The following is a 21971-nucleotide window of genomic DNA, read 5'->3' as shown; positions in this document are numbered from 1 at the left end:
CTTCAGTGTCACATGATCCTTCAGAAACCATTCTGATACAATGATTTGGTCCTCAAAAAAACATTACTTATTATTATCAACGTTGAATGTTTTGATCAATTTAATGTGTACTTGGTGAATCTTATTTCAAAAAAAAAAAAAAAAAAATCTTACTGACCCGAATTTTTTAAACAGTAATGAATAGTAATGATTTGAAAATTAGCGCAGCATAGATTGAAATCTATAGGGTTTAAAGTTTGTCAATCGTGTGAAATCGACAAACACCTGAAACCTCCTGTCTGCCTTTCACATTGGACGAACCGTCTGGCACAGAGAAACATGTTTTTATGCAGTCTTACCGTGGACTTGACTACAGTAAGGTTACTGAAATTAGGGTACATCTGCCAAACAGAAAAATGCCAAATACTGGCAGATATATTGGCCTTGGCGACCACTAGTACTGAATGTACAGTCAGCTGGCACATTAATACAAAATAAACCCTAACAGGGTGATCATGACCCCAAAACAAAGCTGAATGTAACACTTATCGCATGCTATGCACCACATCAATAAATACTTGATGTTTTATGCTTCAATATAGGCAATAATGCAAAGCTGTATTTCTTTTTTATTTTTGCATAAAATAGCAAATGTTAATATCAATTGAGAATATCCTCACCAACACAACAAACATGCATCTCTATGTGGCCTCTACACATTAATTAACTGCTTTTTGAAATTATGGTAATCCGTAACTTCAAAAACAACTCAACTTTGATATTTGACCTTTCCCATGTGAGGAAAGGTCACATGGTTCCTGTTTATAGGAATTTAGGAGTTTTTTTCCAACTGATTATTCAAAGTCAACTTTGCCCTTAGGAGACCAGCAATGAAGAGATCTGTGGGAGGGTTTCTTACTTAAAACAATGTCAGAAAAACAAGTATTATCATTGTGTATGTGGGCGGACGCATATCTATGCCTTGATGCAAATAAATTAACTAAATCTGATGACATGAGGAGCAACATCTAAAGAGGTTCAAAGAAACCAAAAGAGTGATGTTGTTAAGAGACTCCTATCAGCAAATTAGAGGTCACGGTTATTTCACAACAAAAAAGGCTTTTTTCATCATAAAATCTTATCAGTAGTGCATGATGGAAAATTAAGTACTCTCTTGACATCACTTACTAACAAAGGAGGTCTCGCCAAGGTAACCTCTACGTCTCAAGACCACCTCCAGAAACTTAGCCTCTTCATCAACCTGGTAGTACTCTTTCTCCAAGGATATCCATGCCCAGTTAAGCCGGAAATGTTGGTTCTTCAGCTTGTTGCCCCCTACGGAAAAATAGAAGAAACATAAATCAGATAAAGATTAGTGTCAAAGGTGTAGTAATGATTTGGAAATGATCAATCTTACAGGGTATGAATTGTTTGCTGTGCACTGATTGTATCAATCCATGAACAAACGTACAAAAGTTAGACTCAACTCTATACATCTTTGTGAGAAACATGCAAAGGCTTTTCTCTTTGAAGTAACAGCTTTAATATGGCCCACTGAGGTTTAATGGAGCTGAATTCTCGAATTCATAAAGGATACCTTATTTATCTCAACAAGAACAGTGTGATATCAGTCAAAATCTCTGATGCACCGGTGAGGGAAAGTGCAGGTTTAATTGCTTCGTTTCTAATTAAAATGTAAAAAAAAAAAAAAAAAAAAGGTTTGTCTGTTTTCTATCTGTGTTAGTCTGTTTTATCATCAGCGTTTGAAGTGCAATTCAAAGTGAGAGTTCGCTCCTGGAGGCCATCCCTACCAGTTACAATCTGCACACAAAGATACACACAGACATCAAACACACACAAATGTAGGAATACAAATAATGGAAAAATTTACTATGTCTAGTCCATCTATATTAATTTAAATATGCATAATTCAGATACAGTTATGTAAATAATTGATTTGTGATATATATGATATAATTGAAATCCTAAATATGTGGTTTAATAGTATAGATTTTTGTGTTTTTTGACCTTGTCTGTAAGCTCTGGTTACGATTTTGTGCACAAAATGTAGGACAAGTATTATAGAAAATAACTACATACCTACATAGAAAATCGTGAGTCCTAAACACACACTGCACACACAAAAAACATTCTTCGTATAACAAAGAGAAAGATTGATCTGTCTGACAGACCCATCCAATCAGCATTTGGGATTGTTTGTCCAGTCCAGTCATGTTAAAGGAGTAGTTCCCTTTTTTTTTTTAAAAAAAAACCTTTTGCTGATAATTTACTCACCCCCATGTCATCCAAGGTGTCCATTCCTTTCTTTCTTCAGTCGAAAAGAAATTAAGGATTTTGATGAAACACTTTTTTGAGTCATTTCGTTCATTTTGTTTGTTGCATGAACGAAATGAATTGAAAAAAGATTTGTTCATTTTGATGAATGATTTCGAACAGGAGAGTCACGAACGTGCATCACAGAAAAGAGCAAGGCGAGCATTTGAGCTTATAAAACTTAAACTTTGTTATTTATTTTTGAAATGATCGATTGTTTTGCTTGATAAGACCCTTATTCATCGTCTGGTGGCGTTTAAAACCCCTTTGAAGCTGCACTGAAAATCTCATTTGGACCTTGAAACTGTTGGTGTCCATTGAAGTGCATTATATGGTGAAAAATCCTGGAATGTTTTCATCAAAAACCTTCATTTCTTTTCGACTGAAGAAAGAAAGACATGGACATCTTGGATGACATGGGGGTGAGTAAATTATCAGCAAAAGTTTTTTTTTTTTTTTAAATGAACTAATGAACACTCCTTTAAGAGAGAGAGAGAGAGAGAGAGAGAGAGAGAGAGAGAGAGAGAGAGAGAGAGAGAGAGAGAGAGAGAGAGAGAGAGAGAGAGAGAGAGAGAGAGGGAGAGAGAGAGAGACTTCAATCCATAGGTCTGTTCTGTTCTGGCTTCTTTGAGCTATCAGTGGACTGCGGTATGTTTGCTTTTGGCAACACAACACAGGCTGTACCCACCCTCCTCTCCTTCCTCCACTGTCCACTTGTCACGCTCTGCAAACCCGTCACGTCCAACTATCTCCGTTTCCCTTTCATCCAAACGGGCGAGACGCAAAAGTTTGGATGTTTTATACTTGATGTAAATGTGCATGTGTGTAAAGCTTGCTAGTAACACCTGTTAAGAGCTTTTCATGTATTTTACACCAACAATTCTGAAAAAAATCCCATCAATCCAAATCTAGCATGGTCAATGAGGAACATTCACAATGTTAAACCACTACAGCACGGACAAACACCCTATAAAAGTGTGTCACCTCTGATTATTCAAATACTAACCTTAAAGGGTTAGTTCACCCAAAAAATTCTGTCAGTATTTACTCACCCTCATGTTGTTCCAACCCCGTAAATTAAGATGTTTAAGATATTAAGATCACTCCTGTATACTACTCCATAGGCTTCTTGAGGGAATGACTTGCTGGCCTCAAAAAGTCATTAAAGGACATCGTTAAAATAGTCCAAGTGACTACAGGAGCTCAATCTTAAGTTTATCAAACGACGAGAACACTTTTTGTGCGCAAAAACAACAAAAATAACGACTTTTTCAACTATATGTTTATTTCTCCCTCTGCCTCGAGTCAGGTTACTAGTTTAATAGCGTAAGCTTCTGTTATTGTACGTCACACGCATCACACACGACCAGCGTCGGCCAATAGTGAGCCTACGTGTGACGTAGCTCTACACTATCACACTACGTTAACTGACTACAGGCTCATAGAGAAGGAAGTGAAGAGTTTGTTTTTGCGCACAAAAAGTATTCTCGTCGTTAGATAAAGTTAAAATTGAGCCACTGTTGTCATTTGGACTATTTTAACGATGTCTTTGATGACTTTTCGATGCCAGCAAGTCATTCCCTCAAGAAGCCTATGGACTAGTATGCAGGAGTGATCTTAATATCTTAAATATCTTAATTTGTGTTCTGAAGATGAACGAAGGTCTTACGGGGTTGGAACAAGTAAATACTGACAGAATTTTCATTTTTGGGTGAACTAACCCTTTAACAAATATGAATCAACAACAAGAAGACACTTTTCCAATGATTTGGTTTCATTTGAAGGATTTGTGAGTAACAAGAAAAGAAAGCGTCTTCAAACTGCAAGATGAAGCCCTGTCAGAGTAAAGAAATTAACCAACAATGACAGAAGATTCAGATCTGAGGTGAAGAACCTGCCTCATCTTCAAAGTCCGACATTTTGCAGAATAATTGGCTGTGTCAACACGCTTTTGATGAAAGAGAATTCAGGATTTGCAGAATACAAGGATTTGTGGACTTCAACAAAGCCTGCTCTGTGACAGCGAATAAACAGAATCCACTTTACTTTTGAGGAAAGATCTGAGGTGAAATTTCATTCTGTTTCTAGAGATTTGGCACCTAAAAACAACATACAGTAATTGTGTTAAAGTAACAACTCTGATCAACTTCTAATTCTGATTCTAATTAAAAAAATGGAGAAATCAAAGGGACCTTCAGTTGCACAAAATGACCTCTGTATAAGAGTTTATTTTGTGTGTGGGTGCGTTTAAATAGCAAGTTTATGTGCTATAGGATGTTTATTCAGTTAAACATTCAATAGTTTCAGGTAAAACAAGAAAATTCAACAAGTTCATTCACTTGACCTTATCTGCAACCCTTCAAAGAGCCTTCTCCAGAGGCAACCCTGTACACGTGTGTTTCCCACAGAAGGACCACATCAACCTTTGATTTTCATGCGCATATATGCACATTATTTTAAATGCAATATGATAAGTCATGTTTAACTAACATATGATAGGCCTAGCATTGTTCTACATCCGGCCCACAGTTCAGGTATCAGAGGTGAGGTCGTGTTTCAGCTGGATAAACCCACTTCAAAGAGTTCAAGAAAACCTCACAGTTAATATATAACTGAAGGTTAAGATTGCTGAGCAGGGGATTCGTTAACATAGATGTTTTCTCAAGGTCCCGCTTTCTAGGTCACGGTCGAGTGCATTTTCAGAAGCCCCTTTGAAAAGACAATGCTTTGAAAAACAACTTCAATTATGTATTTTTCTCATTTCTTTGATGATATGCTGCTTGCTGCAAGGAATGTTACAAAAACCAAACCATTTATGTAATTAATTATTTGTATTGTAAAACATAATTTTGTAAGCAAGCACATTCCTCACCTCTTAAAAACACATGGGCAATACGTGCTGACATTGAATCTTTTTACCTGTTATTCAGCGTATTTTGAGGAATAAAATAAAATGATCTAATGGTTTTATTCAAGTCAAAAATCAAACTGACTATAGTGGATTCTTTCGTAGGAGACTTGGTTCATCTATCGGTTGTTAATTGGAAGGAAGCAGATCTGAATGTGAGCCAGAAGTCCAAAAAGTTTATTGGAGAAGTCTGGCATTATGTTACCAGAAAGAAGTCGTTTTTTTCACTGGAAGATCGAATTTCAATATTTTATTTAAAAATCACTAAGTCTAAATGTAAAAAAGAGAAAGAAACGTATGTATGGAAGATCAATAAGATGCAAAGGGTGAATTTCCATTTCATGAACCCACCCATCATTATATACATTACAGAAATGATGCCACTGATTAATGCTCTGGGCAGAGCTAATATAGATTTAGTAGTCACTACAGTCCTAACATAACATGTCCTGTCTCTCACCACAGGATAATAAGCATGACATCGGCTTTTGATAGACAGATTTGTTATGAATGAGACTGGAGGCTCCGCTCAGGCTGATCTGTGCCAACTCTGTGCCCCCTGTCTCCTCCATAAGCACTGAGTCTCAGACTACCCTTATTTGGTCACTGAGAGAGCGATCGAGGGGCCCACGGTGCCCACCATCATTCTCCCTCCATCAGACAAACCCGCCTGTTAGGCATCACTGCTACACACTGACTTCTCAGTGCCTAAATAAAAGACCAGCTTGGGGCAAAATGGAAAGTTTGCATCTATAGTTATTGGAAAGTCTGCATCTATAAAATATACATTTTTTTAATTTTTTTTTACAAACATAGAGGGCAATATTTTGCACCCGGCGCAAATGACTTTATAAACTGACGCATGTACCATTCCTACATTCCTATTTTGCAACTTTTCCCTCAAGAAATGGACGTCGGTAAACTAGGGAATGGACTTGCGCTCCCTGGGCGGGTCGGCGCAAAAAGGAGGTGTGTTTCGGCGCAAACAATCCCTGGTGCTACTTTGCAGTTCCAGAAAAAATGGTGCCAATGACCATAAAAACTAGTCTAAAGTCATTGGCCTGTTGCACGTACATTCAGATGCTATTTTAAGCGCACATGCTTGGCCATAATACAGAGTGTGAACAACATTGCATATGATTATCTCATCTACACAGATGCATTTTACTTTTTGCAAATGATACATTATTATAAGAAAAAAATATTTAAACACGAGGGAAATCATTGTTGTGTTCATGACGACGGGAAAAATGGCATAAAGCTATCCAAATTATTATAAGTATGTTTAACCAAAGCTAATTTGGGTGGGTTAGTCCCATCCCCAATGTCACTTCTCTTTCTTTTACGCCCCTGACAAGAACATCGATCTCCTCGGATTTAAACCGATTGTGAAGCGCGCCTGGTAAATGCGCCGTTATAATAGAATTGCGCCATGGAACAAACCTCGTTCATCATGCTCTTAAAGGGAATGTGATATGACGCTCTTGTTGGTTTGTTTCCTTACGCCCAAACCACACCTATGAATAATGAAGCTACTTCAGACCAACCCCTTTTAAACTTGTGTCGGGCGCAATAGTCATTTATCCCGCCGGTTAAAGACCCGCCCACAAAGTTACTTGCGCTTCGCGCTTGATACTTGCATTTCAGATCGTTAAAATAGAGCCGTAATGTTTTCTTTTTTTCAGTACTTTTACTTATTTAGCTTTATTTACTATTTTCATGTGATAACAAAAAGCTTTTCAATGTTTTTTTTAATGTTTTAAAAAAAGATTTAATCAGATTTGGGTAACACTTTAGAATATGGTTCCTTCGTTAATGAATAACTACACAAGAACCAATGAGTAACACAATATTAACAATCTAGTAACTATTATTAACTAACAAGAAACTCTGACTAACGAACTAGTAAGTAATAGCGCACAGACGAAAGTGGTAGTTCACTATTAACTAATCAATAACTACTATTTTTTTAATACTTCCCAGAGAACTACTGAAAAAGTTTATTAACAATCTAGTAACTATTATTAACTGAAAGAAACTCTTATTAACGAATTAGTAAGTAATAGCTCACGGATGAAAGTGTTACTAGATACTTCTGTGGGAATTACTAATTATTTGGATTCGTATTGTAAAGTGAAGATCATTGGAACTAACTAGTAATGACTCAAGTGTTACTAAAGACATTTTGTAAAAGTATACTAAAGTTCACCAAAAATCTCAAACGTTTGCACAAATCATGACTAGATCATGTAGTAACACTTGAGTCATTACTAGTTAGATCCAATGATCTTCACTTTATAATATGGATCCAAATAATTAGTAATTCCCACAGAAGTATCTAGTAACACTTTCATCTGTGAGCTATTACTTACTAATTATTTGGATCCGTTTTATAACAGATTTGTAATCTGTTATAATTATATTTAAATTTCAAAAATGTAATTTATTCCTGTGATGCAAAGCTGATTTTAGCATCAATACTCTAAATCCATATCATACATTCTGAAGTTCACTTCCTGAGTCACAAAAGCAGGATTCCCACGCACTCCTGAGAGGAGGAGCTGTCTGGAATTCACTGAAGTCGGCGCAGCTCATTTATGTGTGTCTCAAGGAGACTAGGAGTGAGAAATAAAGTGTGTTAGCGCCTAAAGGTCAAACTGAACCTTGGGAGTTGCACCATGCTCTAGTGACTTCACTTGCAATCACTGCTGAGGTCAGTTCCCTCACACACCAGCTTAAGTCCCCTGCCAACCCAACCCCCCATACACACATACCGACAGAGGACTCTGAGAAGTGCCAGAAAATACCTTGCTTGTCTTTTCATTGCAAAATGCCTTTCAATATGCACTTTTCCAAATGGAAAAAGGACAAGCTAAGAGGATGTAGAAGCTTCTAAGAACACCAAATCCTGTGACAGTCCTAGACGGGGACTTCACGTTGTCAATAAAATGATATGGCCATATCCAAACCTGTCATGACCAAACCTGTTAGTGAAAGCTTCTCACCCATAAAGCCTGTCTGCATTTGTCTCAAACCTCTCAGCTTTCCGGAGATGTTGGTTGTGCATTGAACATTTTAAAAGTGAAATAGGCATTTATTTTGTTTAGCACACCGCAGTTGTATTGTGGTCTTCGCTGTGCACGCACTCTGCTATCTCACTGGGCAGGGGGATTGTATGAAGGTCACTCTATATGCCTGAAACACTGGCACACAAAAACTAAATCCTGTAATTTGGAGTCTAATCCTATTAGCACTAGTTCATTTACACAAGTCCATGCTAGACTCTGAACCAAAAGCACAAACCAGTGCCTCTCTCAGGTATTTATGCAAAACTAGATTTTAATAATATTATTTCAAAAAGTTATTTTTTAAGAAGAAAAACAAGAACAACAAGAACAACAAATGTCTGATGATTATTTTGTCTGATGATGATTACTGATAATTAAAACAATTATTTTAAATCATAATAATATTTCACATTTTTAATAGGGCTGTGCAAAAGTTAATTGCGATTAATCGCATCCAAAATAAAACTCTGTGTTTACATAATATATTTGTGTGTGCTGTATATAATTATTTTGTATATATAAATACACACACATGCATGTATATATTTAAGAAAATGTGTTATTCATATATAAAATATTTATATTTATATGATATAGATTATGTATTTATAGATGTATACAGAATTTAAGCGCAAATAATTCTTAAATATATACATGCATGCATAGGTATTTATATATACAAAATAATTATATACAGCGCACACAAATATATTATGTAAACACAGACTTTTATTTTGGATGCGATTAATCGCAATTAACTTTTGCACAGCCCTAATTTTTAATTAAATAAATCCAGCCTTGGTGAGCAGAAAAGCCTTTTTTTTGCTCACCAACCAACTTTAAACTGTTTAATGGTACACTGTAAAAAAATATGAACTGGAAAAAGTGAGTTAATGCAATGATGGAGATTAATTTAATCATCAGAAACTCAAAATAATAAGCTATCTCAACTAAATAAATTATTTAAGTTGATTTGACAAAAGAAAAAATGTTGTGATAACAAATCTTGAAAATATTTTTTTTTTTCAGTGTAGCATGCATTTACTTTTACATTATTTACTCACCCTCAAATTGTTTTAAACCTGTATTATTTTTTTTCTTCTGCTGCACACAAAGGAAGATATTTTGAAGAATGTGGGTAACCAGACAGTTGATGGACCCCATCGACTTCCATAGTAGGAAAAAAATAAGATGGACGTCAATGGGGTCCATCTACTGTTTTGTTACCCACATTCTTCAAAATATCTTCCTTTGTGTGCAGCAGAAGAAAAAAATTTAATACAGGTTTGAAACAATTTGAGGGTGAGTAAATAATGACAGAATTTTCATTCTGAAGTGAACTATTCCTTTAAAACATGTAGCTGATGCACCATTCTAAATGTAAAAAAGCTATTTAAAGGTTCTCTTCATACAAAACTAGTCTAAGTGGAAGAAACAAACTCTCTCTCTCTTCTCTGTGATCTCCTTTAAAGGCAGAAAAAGGCAGAATGTCATTCCAAAGCACCAAGGTCGGGTCTTATCCTTGACCGCTGCTCATTAAAAAAAAAGAGGATTAGAGCGCAGACTTGGATGGACACAAGATTATTTAACAGTGCTTTCTTTCACTGCTTTTTGATTGAATGGCCTGCTCTGAAACTTCTTGAGGATCAAGCAAGTGTTTGAATACAAGTAAGCGATAGTAGGTGTAATCCACAATATTGAGCCTGTTCTAATGTAAACTTTCCTCTCCCTAAAAAAAAAAGACCAACTACAACTATGGAGCGAGTCGATGTGCCAGTCTTTCTTCAGTTTCAGGATAGATAACATAACCTCTCCAGGATAATCCAACCCTTTTGTTTTTCAATGGGAAGGAGCAATTAATAGCAAAAAATACATTCCCAATCCCTACGACTTTGAAAAGTGAACATAATTGGATTCATAACTCGCTGTAATGCCACTGTGGATCCACTGATTGGCTCATGAAAAACTGCAGCAGAAATAGAACAAGGGAATTATCAGGCAGTCAGTAAAGGCGCTTCATGATGAGAGACTTGTTAATTTATGTCCTTGTCAGCTATTATATCCATAGGAAAGTCCTCTCCACCCACTGAGTGGTTTAATTACCACCTTTGTTGTGATGTTAAGATCAGGAATTCATGGTGGCACTGGAAGCAACAACAAAGTCTTTTAGCATGGCAAAAACTCTAGTGTGCACACATAAAGGTCACTGACGATTAAATATTGAAAGTAGCAATTATGCACAGCCACTGAGCGCTCAAAAAGGATATATCTACTGAGGTGGAGAAATACTGGGTGAGCTGATAAACAAAATGCACCTGTTTATCATGGACATTTTAGCAGGTTGCCATTCCCTTCTAATATTTTTGATGATAATAATAATAATAATAATAATAATAAACATTTCAAATCAGCATTTTAGCATGATTTCTGATTTGCCATCGCAGGAATAAATGACATTTTAAAATATATTAAAAAGTAAACGTAATTTTAAACTATGATAATTTAACAATATTACTGTTTTTTACTGTATTTGACAAAATAAATGCAGCTTTGGTGAGCATAAGACTTATTTCAAAAACTTTTAATGATAGTGTATTTTTGAAAAATTGTGTACCTGAAAAAATAAAACACTAGAAAATAGAAACTATCTGCCTGTAAGACAAATAAACCTTTACATGTTATTTTCTTCTTCAGAAATTATACATTTCTATGAATTTCTTTAAATTTGAATTAATTGTAACTTCTATTCCTTTAACCTTTGTTTACTGCCCCAATTTAAATAGTTGCAATGCCACTGACAACTTTCCCCTAAAGTAAAAGATATGTTATTACTTGAGTCATGCATGGAAGCATGTCATTTCAAGTGGACAAGTTTGGCAAAGTCTAGACTAACATGTCAACTCGGTGAAAGGAGCATTATATACCAAACTTTAAAAAGCAGTAGCGCGTTTCTCAAACCTCAATGACTTGAAGGAGGTGGCGAAAGGGCCAGAGTGAAAACACTGGAAGCAAAAAGGAAAAACAACACAGGCATAAAATGATTCAGGATGAGAGGGATGTGACAATGAGAGAGGAACTGTGGTTTTTCTTGACCCCTCAATGCCCAGTGTTTGCTGGTTCATCAGGCAGAATAATGGCAGCTTGTTTGCTGAATGGCTTCAGCGCAAGGACACGGCGAGTAAAAGCTGGGCCCCCTGACTGTGTCGAGCTTCATGCTAATAGCTCTCAGGTTGTTTGTGACGAGCCTATTCTCTCCTCTGGGAGAGTTTCCAACTGAGCTGCCTCTTTTGGAAGGACATGTTTGAACAGTATTAGTCACTTGTAACTGTTTTTTTTTTTTTTTTTGAGTGGCTTGCCACATCTTTTCTCAAAAATAGGGATCTCTTCTGCAAATTCAAGCAGAGAGAGAGAATGCCAATTTGCACTGCCTGAAACAATTGATTTTCGAACTGTCAAAAAGTTAACATGGGGAGTTGGTAAAAGACTGGCTATGGGGATGTTTCTCGAAGTATAGCTACTGAAAGGCAGCATATGATGCAAGTACATTTGGGAAGATAAAAACGCAGAACACTTCAAAAACAAAAAAAAAAGATTTTGAAGTCGTTGTTAAAAGGTGATTCTGTGTTGTGGGAGTGATTAAAAAGAGAAACATTTGATTCAAGATCCTTTTGCATAACATGTAGGAGATGAAAAATAATGGTGCATAGCATACTGGATTAAATCAATTGGGTGGTGGAAGCTAGTGCTTTTCACAAGTGGGAAAACATGAGCACAAGATATTGCACACTATTGTTTAAAAGGTTGTTTGAACAATAAAACATTATTGTTCAAAATCAGTAAGATTTTTTAAAAAGAATTTTTAATTCAGAAAAGATGCATTGAATTGATCAAAGGTGACCGTAAAGACATGTTACAAATTTCTATTATTTCAATTTCTAATAAATACAACAAAAAAAAAAAACTAAAAACATCTATTCATCAAAAAATCCTGAGAAAAAAAAAACGTTTCCCCAAAAATATTAAGCAGCAAAACTTCCACTGATAATAATAAGTGTTTCTTGAGCAGCAAATCATATTCAATGATTTCCAAAGGATCGTGTCACTGAAGACTGGAGTAATGATGCAGAAAATTCAGCTTTGCCATTTGCCATTTTAAAATATATTACAAATAGAAAACAGTTATTTTAAATTGTAATAATATTTCATAATATTACAGTTATACTGTACTTTTGATCAAATAAATGCAGCATAAAACCTTCAGAAACATACCAAGCTCTAACATAGCCAACACATTTGGATGGTATTGCCATGGACACATAGATTAATCCATATTTATATAAAAAATAATAATTATTATATAAAAAAATATTTTTATTTATACACATTTATTTTATTTGTACATACATAAACAACGATGCTCGATTTTAAGGGAAGACGTGCTTATCGGGCAGTATTAAAGCAATCGGCATTGCATGAGAGTCGTATAAAAATGATTAAAACCTAATATATACAGACATGTTCTTCTGGTCAACACTGCTTTATGAAACGGTCAATTGGTAATGCAAATGTTTCATTAGTGTTATTGACTAGCACTAATCTGCAGTCTGCAGTCAAAACACATATTTATGCTTTCATACACTGTTCTTTCATCACAGTTAATTAAATGCAACCATTTCACTGCTTATTAGCAAAGACATGCATTTTGAGTACTGAGCAGCAAAACAGAGGCTTTACTTTAAATGCGTCTCTTTGGTCTTCAAGCAGACCACAAAAGCATCTAAACAAAGTGTTCTAATCATGGTTTGCAAATGCCCAACATGTCCTTTTCAGTCTTACTCCAGAGGCTAAGAAAAACTTTTTAATAGGTCTGACAAAGTCCGAGTTAATACAGAATAAGCCTGGTTTATTCCCTGTCTGCCCTGAAACTCTAGCCCATTCATGTCTGATGTCCAACAACTTTCGTTTCGAGACCAGACTGAAGTCTAAAACCCTAGTGGGCGTACATACAATAAAGAAAATAAGTATAAGATAACATCCCTGGATGTGTAAGAGTTTCATTGTGGTTCATACTAAAAATACAATCAATAGAAGACAGAAAGAAAACTAGCAAATCAGCAATGAAAATGATCAAAAAGATGAACACTGGTTAGAAGTAACAAAATATGGCATTGTGAGCAATGAGCATCATACCCGAGTAGTCTGACAGATGTGACATACACACACCCGAAGAGTGCCTAAAAATGAACATTGCCCTTAACTTTCTCGGTGCACAAGCACGAAAGGCCACTACCATGTTCTGGAGTGGCGTGCTGATGCATTCTCGACAGTCAGTGACCTTTTCACTGAAAAGTGGTATTTAGAGTGCCATTTCTAAGAGATCTTCACTTAAGAGGCTGTGCAAAGCAGAATAGCAACACAGCTGAAAGGAAGAGCTGACAATCAAATGCACTGCGAATAAGAGGAAGATACTTCAGAATCAGATATAGGTAAAAGTTGACTTAAATTGGCCCTGAAATTCAAATAAATCACAATTAGAGACACAAAATAAATATCAGCTTATAATAGAGATGTCTTAGTACCTAGTCTATTTTTACATTTAGATTACATCTGCCATAACCAAACGCTCACTTAACACACAAGTTAATCTTTAAAATTGCTAATCTGTAATCTGTAACACAAGTAATCTAGCCAATCTTAAAATGAATATCCATTTCTCACACTGTAAATTATAACATTGTGATGCAGCATTTAAAACAACTGAAATCAGGCTTCAGTGTTTTGATTCGTGTAGACAATTTATTGTTATCAGCCATGAAAATTAATAAATTATGTGTGCCCTGGACCACAAAACCAGTCAAATGGGCAATTTTATTTTTTTTTTTTTTAATTGAGATTTATTGTATTGAATAAATCAGCTTTCCATTGATTTATAGATTGTTAGGATAGGACGAAGAAGAAGATACAACTATTTGCGAAAAAATTAAACATTGAGAAAATCGCCTTTAAAGTTGTCCATTATGTTCGCGATTGTGGTGCATTCACCCACAAAAATAAATGTTTTATATATTTATGCTAGGAAATATACTAAATATCTTCATGGAACATGATCTTTACTTAAATCTGCAGTTTTTCCACTTTGTCGCCATCTCTGTTCGAAATCTGCAACTGCAGTTATTCACAGAATTATCAACTTTACGTGGGTTGTGCCTCGGCACGGCACAGTGTGGATCAATCTGTGGATGTGAATATCTCAAATTGTTAACGTTAACAACATCAGCATTGCGTGACTACATGTAATGTCCTTCCGAAATTATCCTTGTTTTCGCATGGGTCCGGTTGCAGTCTCTTTTTTTTGGTAGCCACTCCGAAGACGAACATTTTGCATTTTACAGAGGGTGAATCTCCAGTTGTCACTGGTGATTGTCGTTTGAAACTTTCTAGATCCACCATCAAATTAAAGAGTTTATTAAGATCAAGTGCTGTGAGAAGAAGCTATACACCTCCACCTCCAACATCCAACAAAATAAGGTTTGTTGATCCGGCGCTGCACAGATCGATCGGTGAAAGACATGAAAACACAGCAAGAGTGATTAGTGAGCAGACGGGTCCATATACTTTTCAATCACTCTTGCGGTACTTTGATGTCATAAACCGATCGGTCTGTGCACCGCCAGTTAAAGTCGAACAAGCCTATAGTCTACTGGCTAAGATAATTTTTAACCCAAAAAAGTTAGGGACTGGAGCTTTAATATCCTAATTATTTTTGGCATAAAAGAAAAATCTATAATTTTGACCCATACAATGTATTTTTGGCTATTGACACACATATACCCGTGCTACATGTGTCTGGTTTTGTGATCCAGGGTCACATACAGTATATAGAAATGTATGCATCGCATCAACATGAAAATGATCTGCTTTAATAATTAATAAAAAAAAAAAATTGTAATATGATTGCCTCCTTAGTCACTATAACAGACAAAAACAGTGTGTTCAAATAAATAACAAACAATTTTAATGTCTTCAATGACCACACCATGTAAAAAAGTCACAGTACAGGGTGGAAAAAAGAGGGTATATAAATCTTTGAGCCAATGACTGCAAAAGCTAACTAAAGTCAGGGGTCAGTTAACCAGCAGGTCAAACAATGAGACAAGATGGGAGGTGATTGGCTCTGACCTATAAATAACACTCACAGATTTGCTATTGACAAGAAATGGATCCAAAAGGTTTACATACTTTTCCCTACAACTGTATTTGCAACTCAATGCTTTGGAGTAAAGAAAAATCCAAGTCGCTGTAATCTGAATATAAATACATCTTAGGGCTACGTAAACATGCGTTGCTAAACGCTGGCCATTTTCAGGCCTCTGGACAAGTTCCCAAACAGACTAAAGTCCCAACGACATGCAAAAACACATAAATCAAGTGATTTACTTACTTTAGTAGGGCAAACAAGGCATGCTTAAGCATGCGCATAAGTAGAGTGCTATGCAGAGCAGTGAATATGAAATGCATTGCAGCATTTAAGGTGCTCATGCTGCTGTCCTGAGGCTTGAAGAGGCGGTCAGCATGCGTGTCATTGATTTACAGGACGAAGGTTACACTCACAGCCGAGACAGATTGACTTTCATCCCTTGGGATTGGGCTGTACTTGTTGATGGCTCTTTAACAGTCTGCAACATGCGCTAAATCCCCTTTAGTTGCTTGTAAAACTCAAGGTTATGAGGACAGCATTGAAAAGTGCTACATCCTGGGCAAAGGCGTAGAGTAGACTGATGATTAGACAAGTGCTAAAGACATGCAGTGTTAATGACACTATTGACTAAACATGAATAAATGAAAAAATGAATTGACTGAATGAAGGAAAAAGGGGGCTTCACTTTACTGGTGCAAAGCCTGTGCTTTCATCAGCTTTATTCCTCATAAAGCTGTTCAGTCACAGTGCTCCTCATTCATTTTATTAGTACTGGTGTCATCCAGAAAACTAGAAAAGTATGCTTTTAAACACTTTTTCAGATATTAGTTTATCATCTTCCTCTGCAATGAGCTGTTAACCTCACCAAATGGATCATGGAGTCAGAAAGATGAACTTGAGAATCAGTCTGATTCATGACCTGCTAAACTGAACGACCTGATTCATTGAATAGATCCAATTCAAAAGAATGGGTCAGACATCTCTACTAACAGTCTTCCTACCATTGTCCGGGAAGCAGACACACTCTGTCAGTTCAAAGCTAGACTAAAAACACATCTCTTTGACCTAACATTCACTTAATACATAATCGACTTCTATATTTTAATGTTAGGCTGCATAGGTTAAGTCTGGAACTGGGAACACTTCCCTTAAATCCTGATGTACTCATTATACCATAAGAAGAATGGCATCTATGCTAATTTTAGTGTCTTTATTTATCCCGAGGTTTTCCCGCAGCCAGCCGGATCAAGGCCGTTTCCAGATCTGATGAAGGACCTTCACCTGGACCCGATGACAACTCAGTGCTGAAGTGCCAACTAGCTTCTCCCTATGGAGGATCCCTATTCCACTCCACAGATAAAGCGTTGTGGAAATTAGGGTTCACGTACCTACCCCGAAGTGATAAAATTCTGTATCAGAATTTATAGGCAAGACTAGTAGTTTGTTTAGGCATGGTTTGCAGGGAATTACAAACCTGCGCACATATATTCAAACGCACATAACTATAGAATAAATTCTTAATGCCCATGTGAAAGCCATCAGCGTTTATCACAGGTTCGCATTTAAAGTCTGTTTAGAGAGAACCGTGTCATCTTAGCGGTCCCTAATTTAATAACAAATGATCATTTCACCATAAGGGAATCAATCAAAACCAACTTTAGCTGAAAAAATAACATTATTCAAAAACCGCTATACAGCCAAACCAGTCTGTGTGTGTTACCTCAAATGATATGTTTATCTCTGTAAAGCTGATTTGAAACTATCTACATTGTTAAAAGCGCTATATAAATGAGGATGACTTGACTTGAACACACAAAAGAGTGCTAAGGCAAATCACTTTCTTTTTTGTATGATTATTTACTTTTTTGTATTATTTTTAATTTACTTATTTATTTTGGTCTGCTTCTTGACCAAACAAAAGTATTGTATGGTTTCTTTATAAGACTTTGAAAATAAAGTCATATAAATTATTTTAACTATTGTTGCTTTTGGTTAAAAAAACAACAACAGTAAAATGATATTCATAAGGAAAAAAATTAAGTCATACAAATTTGCAACGACATGAGGGCAAGTAAATGATGACAGAATTTTCCTTTTGGGGCAAACTACTCCTTTAAGAAAATTCAAAACAAAACTAATATGCTTTTCTTTTCAATTGAATGCTTTTTTTTCAGAAGAGCCACGCAACAGTAAATAGCTAGAAGTCAGAAATTAGAATTTATTTGAGGCAACAGAATGAAAGAATGGCGTGACATGGCTCAGGGCTTTAGGAAGTTGCTCATAACCACTCCAAGGGATTGAGCCACTTCTCTATCTTTCATCTCCCCCTGTACTTCCTCCCAGTCATTACACAGATCTAAAAATTCCCTTATCCCGGGGGGAGGTGGAGGTGGGGGCAGGTGGGTAGTGCTTCACAGGTTATCTCCCCGGAGGAGATGCTCAACAGCACCGGCTGCTCACAACTCCCTCCCCTGAGATACTTGCATCTGACATTCAGCACAATGCCGGAACATACAAGGCAGCTTGCATGCATTAGTGTGGGCTATAGTGGGATCCAAAAGTCTCATAATAAAATGAATAAATAAATAAATAAATAATCAAATAAAAATTACACCACAGCCAAAGTGCAGTCCAAAACCAACACTAACACTTTATTCTAGGGATGCACCGATATGAAAATTTTGGCCGATACGATAACCGATAAGTCTTTATATTCGAAAGCCGATAACCGATATATCTGCCGATAAATTTAAATCCAAATTTTTTTATATAATTTTGAGAGCCTGATTACAAAAACAATAGTCTCACAATTAAATCCATGTCCCAAGCGCACAATTATAATGATGTTCTCATTATAGTGTTGTATAGCCGATATGATATGTTGTACTGAACTGTATTTTCCTTTTTTGAAGACATTTCAATCATATTTCAAGAAATTCAAAAACACAAACAGTGTTTGTTCAACAATTGTCTCAGCTGAAGGGAATAATACATTGTTTATCGGCTTTAATAAAATGGCCACATTTTCTTACCAGGTCGATAACGATAACATTAAAAATGAACATATATCGGCCGATACCGATATGCTGGCCGATATATCGTGCATCCCTACTTTATTTCATAGAGGACAGCACCACAAAATACCTCCATCTTTATATCAAGAATTTGGACATGATCTCATTTCTCTCCAAGCTCTCAAGACGGTGCACTGTTCTGATGGAGCTCTATGATGAGGTGAGCTATCAATTTCAGACTGTCAGTGAGTAGGAGGGTGAGAGAGAGAAAAAGAAAGATAGAGGGAGAGATGGGGGGTGGAGGAGGAAAGCTTGTCAGATTCAAGTCAAGACACCCAGGCCCTGCGGGAAGGGACTGTGAGGCTGCAGCTTGGCCCTCGCTGTCAGCAGATCATCAAAGACAGAAACAGGAAGGAGGCGGTGAGAAAGCGAAGGCCAGGGAAGAATTATGCAGACTGATGTATTGAGTGATAGTGCCAGGCTTACAGATGCAGAGTGACAGCGTGTCTGCAGCATTGGGGCATTCGAAAGAACAGCAAACAACGTCTTTTTGTTTGCAGGATATTACCTTTGAAAACCATGACTGAGGCCCACAAAAAATAAGATGAAAGATTGGCTTTACCGTGAAGAGCATTCATCCTTACATTGCAAACATGAAAACTGTATCACTGGCTTGACAATGTATCATATACTGTGTCACAGTTGTCATTCTGTGATTTTTTATAGTCTATTTTAGTGCTTATAGCCTAAACATGTTTGGAAATGTTGCCAATTATGTTTGGATATTTAACTATGCATGCATGTATAGTTGTGGTCAGAATAATTGGCACCCCTGGTAATTATGAACAAATGTGGCTCAGTAACTATTTGTGTAACACTTTTTTTGGTCCCACTTTATATTAAGTGGCTTTAAGTACAATGCACTTACATTGAAATTAATAATTTCATACAATGGACTTATTGTGTACATATATGTTTTTACATTGTACTTACATTGAAAATACCAGCATGTAGTTACAGCTGTAACTAATTTATGTAATTACATTTGTAATTACACTGTTTCCCCTTCCCTTACACCTTAACCTACCCTTAAACCTACCCATACCACCACACCCGACCCTAACCTTACCCGTACACCTCAATTGCAGAAAAAATGTTTTAAAATGCAACGTGAACACAATAAGTACATTGTTCTTCTTTTTCGATGTAAGTGCATAGTACTTAAAGCCAATTAATATAAGGTGGGATAGTCCACTTTAGACATTCTACTACCTATAAGTAACTTTTCAACTACATGTCAACTAACTATCATACGAGTATTAGTAGACTGTCAGCATAATATCTGCTAACACTTTATTTTGTTGGTCCCTCAACAGACATTCAACTGACTATAAGTAACTTGGCAACTACAAGTAAACTTATTCTCCTAACCCAAAGCCTAACACCGAACCATAACCAAACAGTCTACTGACAGTCTACTATAATATACTAATACTCTAATGAGAGTTAGTTGACATGCAGTCGAAAAGTTACTTATAATTAGTAGAACGTCTAAAGTGACTATCGAAATAAAGTATAACCACTATTTGTGTTGATTTCGACATTTGTTTTGGATCATTGTCCTGATGGAATATCCAACTATTAAAAGATTTCTAGCAGAGGCCTCGGGTTTAGATTTTTAGATTTGCAGGAATGCATGATACCATGTATCTGAACAAGATGTCCAGGACCTCCAGCAAAAAAATAGGCCCAATAGTATATTTAACCATGGGCATGGCATACCTTTTATCCCTGTTTGCGCCCAACCCATCTGGCGGGTTTGCTGCCAAAAAGCTATTTTTAGGGCGTTTTCACACCAATAAAATAGTTTGTTTTGTTCCGAAACAGGGAATTTATTTGTTACAATGCATTTTCTTCTTGGTTCGGTTCACTTTCACAAGGCAACCTTTTAATGCATACCAAAATGCCTACCATCAAGATGATTGACAAGTTCACTGAGCTTATTGTGGCTTCATTTGTACTGTGAGACACACGCAAACACTATACGAATGTGGTGGTCATTCCCACTGTTAAATTATATACTACATTCATATTAATACTACACCAAATTCAAACAGAGGGTAACAGTGTCAAGACACAAGCAAACACTTTACGAATGTTATAATGCAGCTAGAGCAGGAATCAAGGTTTCATCAAGACAACATTCTCAAATTGAGAAGCTCAATTATACAAGATGAAGAGGTGCTCTTTTGGTTTTCAACTGTGATAACTAATGTGCTCCCTCACAGAATCAGACGCTGCTGCTATTTATATGACACATTTCCCCAGAGTTTGTTCAAACCGGCGTTCAGGCGAGAAAACGCACCAGGTTTCGGAAACAAGCGCTCAGGTGTGAAAGCCAGGGTCTTTGGCCACTCAAACTCTCCTCATTACTGTGCATTAGCACGACAGAGACACATTTCCTCTTCCAGGCAGATTTGTAACATCTTTAGTTAATTGGAACTTCTTAATTTATTGCCCTGATGGTGGAAATGGGTATTTTCAGCGCATTAGCTACTTTCTATTTTGTGAAGCACAACAATCTTTTGCTGCACATCAAAACTATATTCTATGGTTTTACTCATTGTGATGAATGATTAAAGGAATTTGGCCTTTGGGTTTCTTTATATTTATACTCCTGAAAGAAGAAGTCATAAGTGGACAATTTCATGGCTTGCTAAAAAAAAAAGTAAATATTATTGGGAATATACTTCAGAGATATGTTTACTCATAAAAAATTCTAGGGGTGTCAATAATTGTGGCCAAAGTGTTTAATGAGTTGAATCAAGTAGAAATCGCACTTAACTGCAGGTTAGAGGTTTTTCAGAGTGCATAAACGATAAGAATATTGATTTTTTTTTTCCTTTTAAACACTGGCCTACTCCATACTTCAACAGCCAATTCCAGAAGCAGAACAGGGTCTTGAGGTGCACTGGCATGGAAAAACTGACCCAGTTTAATAGCTGGTTTTCTGTAAACTTTTGGAATGGAATGTGCAGCCTGGTAAAACTCATCTTCAGATCCTCCACTGCAAGAGCAACATCCTGAGGGAGGGAATGACGACACTCAAATAATCCGGTGGGGCAAGCCTGGACAGAATGGGGAGAATGTGTGTTGGGCACGTGAACCCGGACAGAAACCTTGCTACCGCCAATACATACACGACACAGTGCTGTGAGCAAGTAAGACATGCTTCTAGTGCTACTGCACAATATACATGAATTACCTGTAGCAGATATATACAGGTGGAGCTGAGGGAGGTGGAGGGGGTCTGACAATTGCTACAGAAAATGCTTGAAGGTTACGGAGCAAGCTCGTTGGCTACTGATACAGCAAGGACCAATCAGCTGTACCCTACAGAGGATGATGTGATTGCAAGAAGATTGAGATTAGGACCTATCAGCCTGCAGCATCCTATCAGCATCTAGAGT

The 21971-nt window shown here is 36.6% G+C and overlaps 1 protein-coding gene across 1 annotated transcript in view; it reads right to left on the bottom strand.

Annotated features, from left to right (window-relative positions):
- frem2b (FRAS1 related extracellular matrix 2b) overlaps positions 1-21971 on the bottom strand; it is a 64448-nt gene that overhangs the window by 26429 nt on the left and 16048 nt on the right. The window contains exon 3 of the mRNA XM_039670974.2: positions 1168-1314. Coding sequence (XP_039526908.2) covers positions 1168-1314 — 147 coding nt within the window. The remainder of the gene's footprint in view (positions 1-1167; positions 1315-21971) is intronic.

Source organism: Pimephales promelas, chromosome 16 (genome assembly GCF_988280905.1).
Source record: "Pimephales promelas chromosome 16, fPimPro1.hap1.1, whole genome shotgun sequence".
Lineage (NCBI taxonomy): Eukaryota > Metazoa > Chordata > Actinopteri > Cypriniformes > Leuciscidae > Pimephales > Pimephales promelas.
This window is presented reverse-complemented; position numbering and strand designations above follow the sequence as displayed.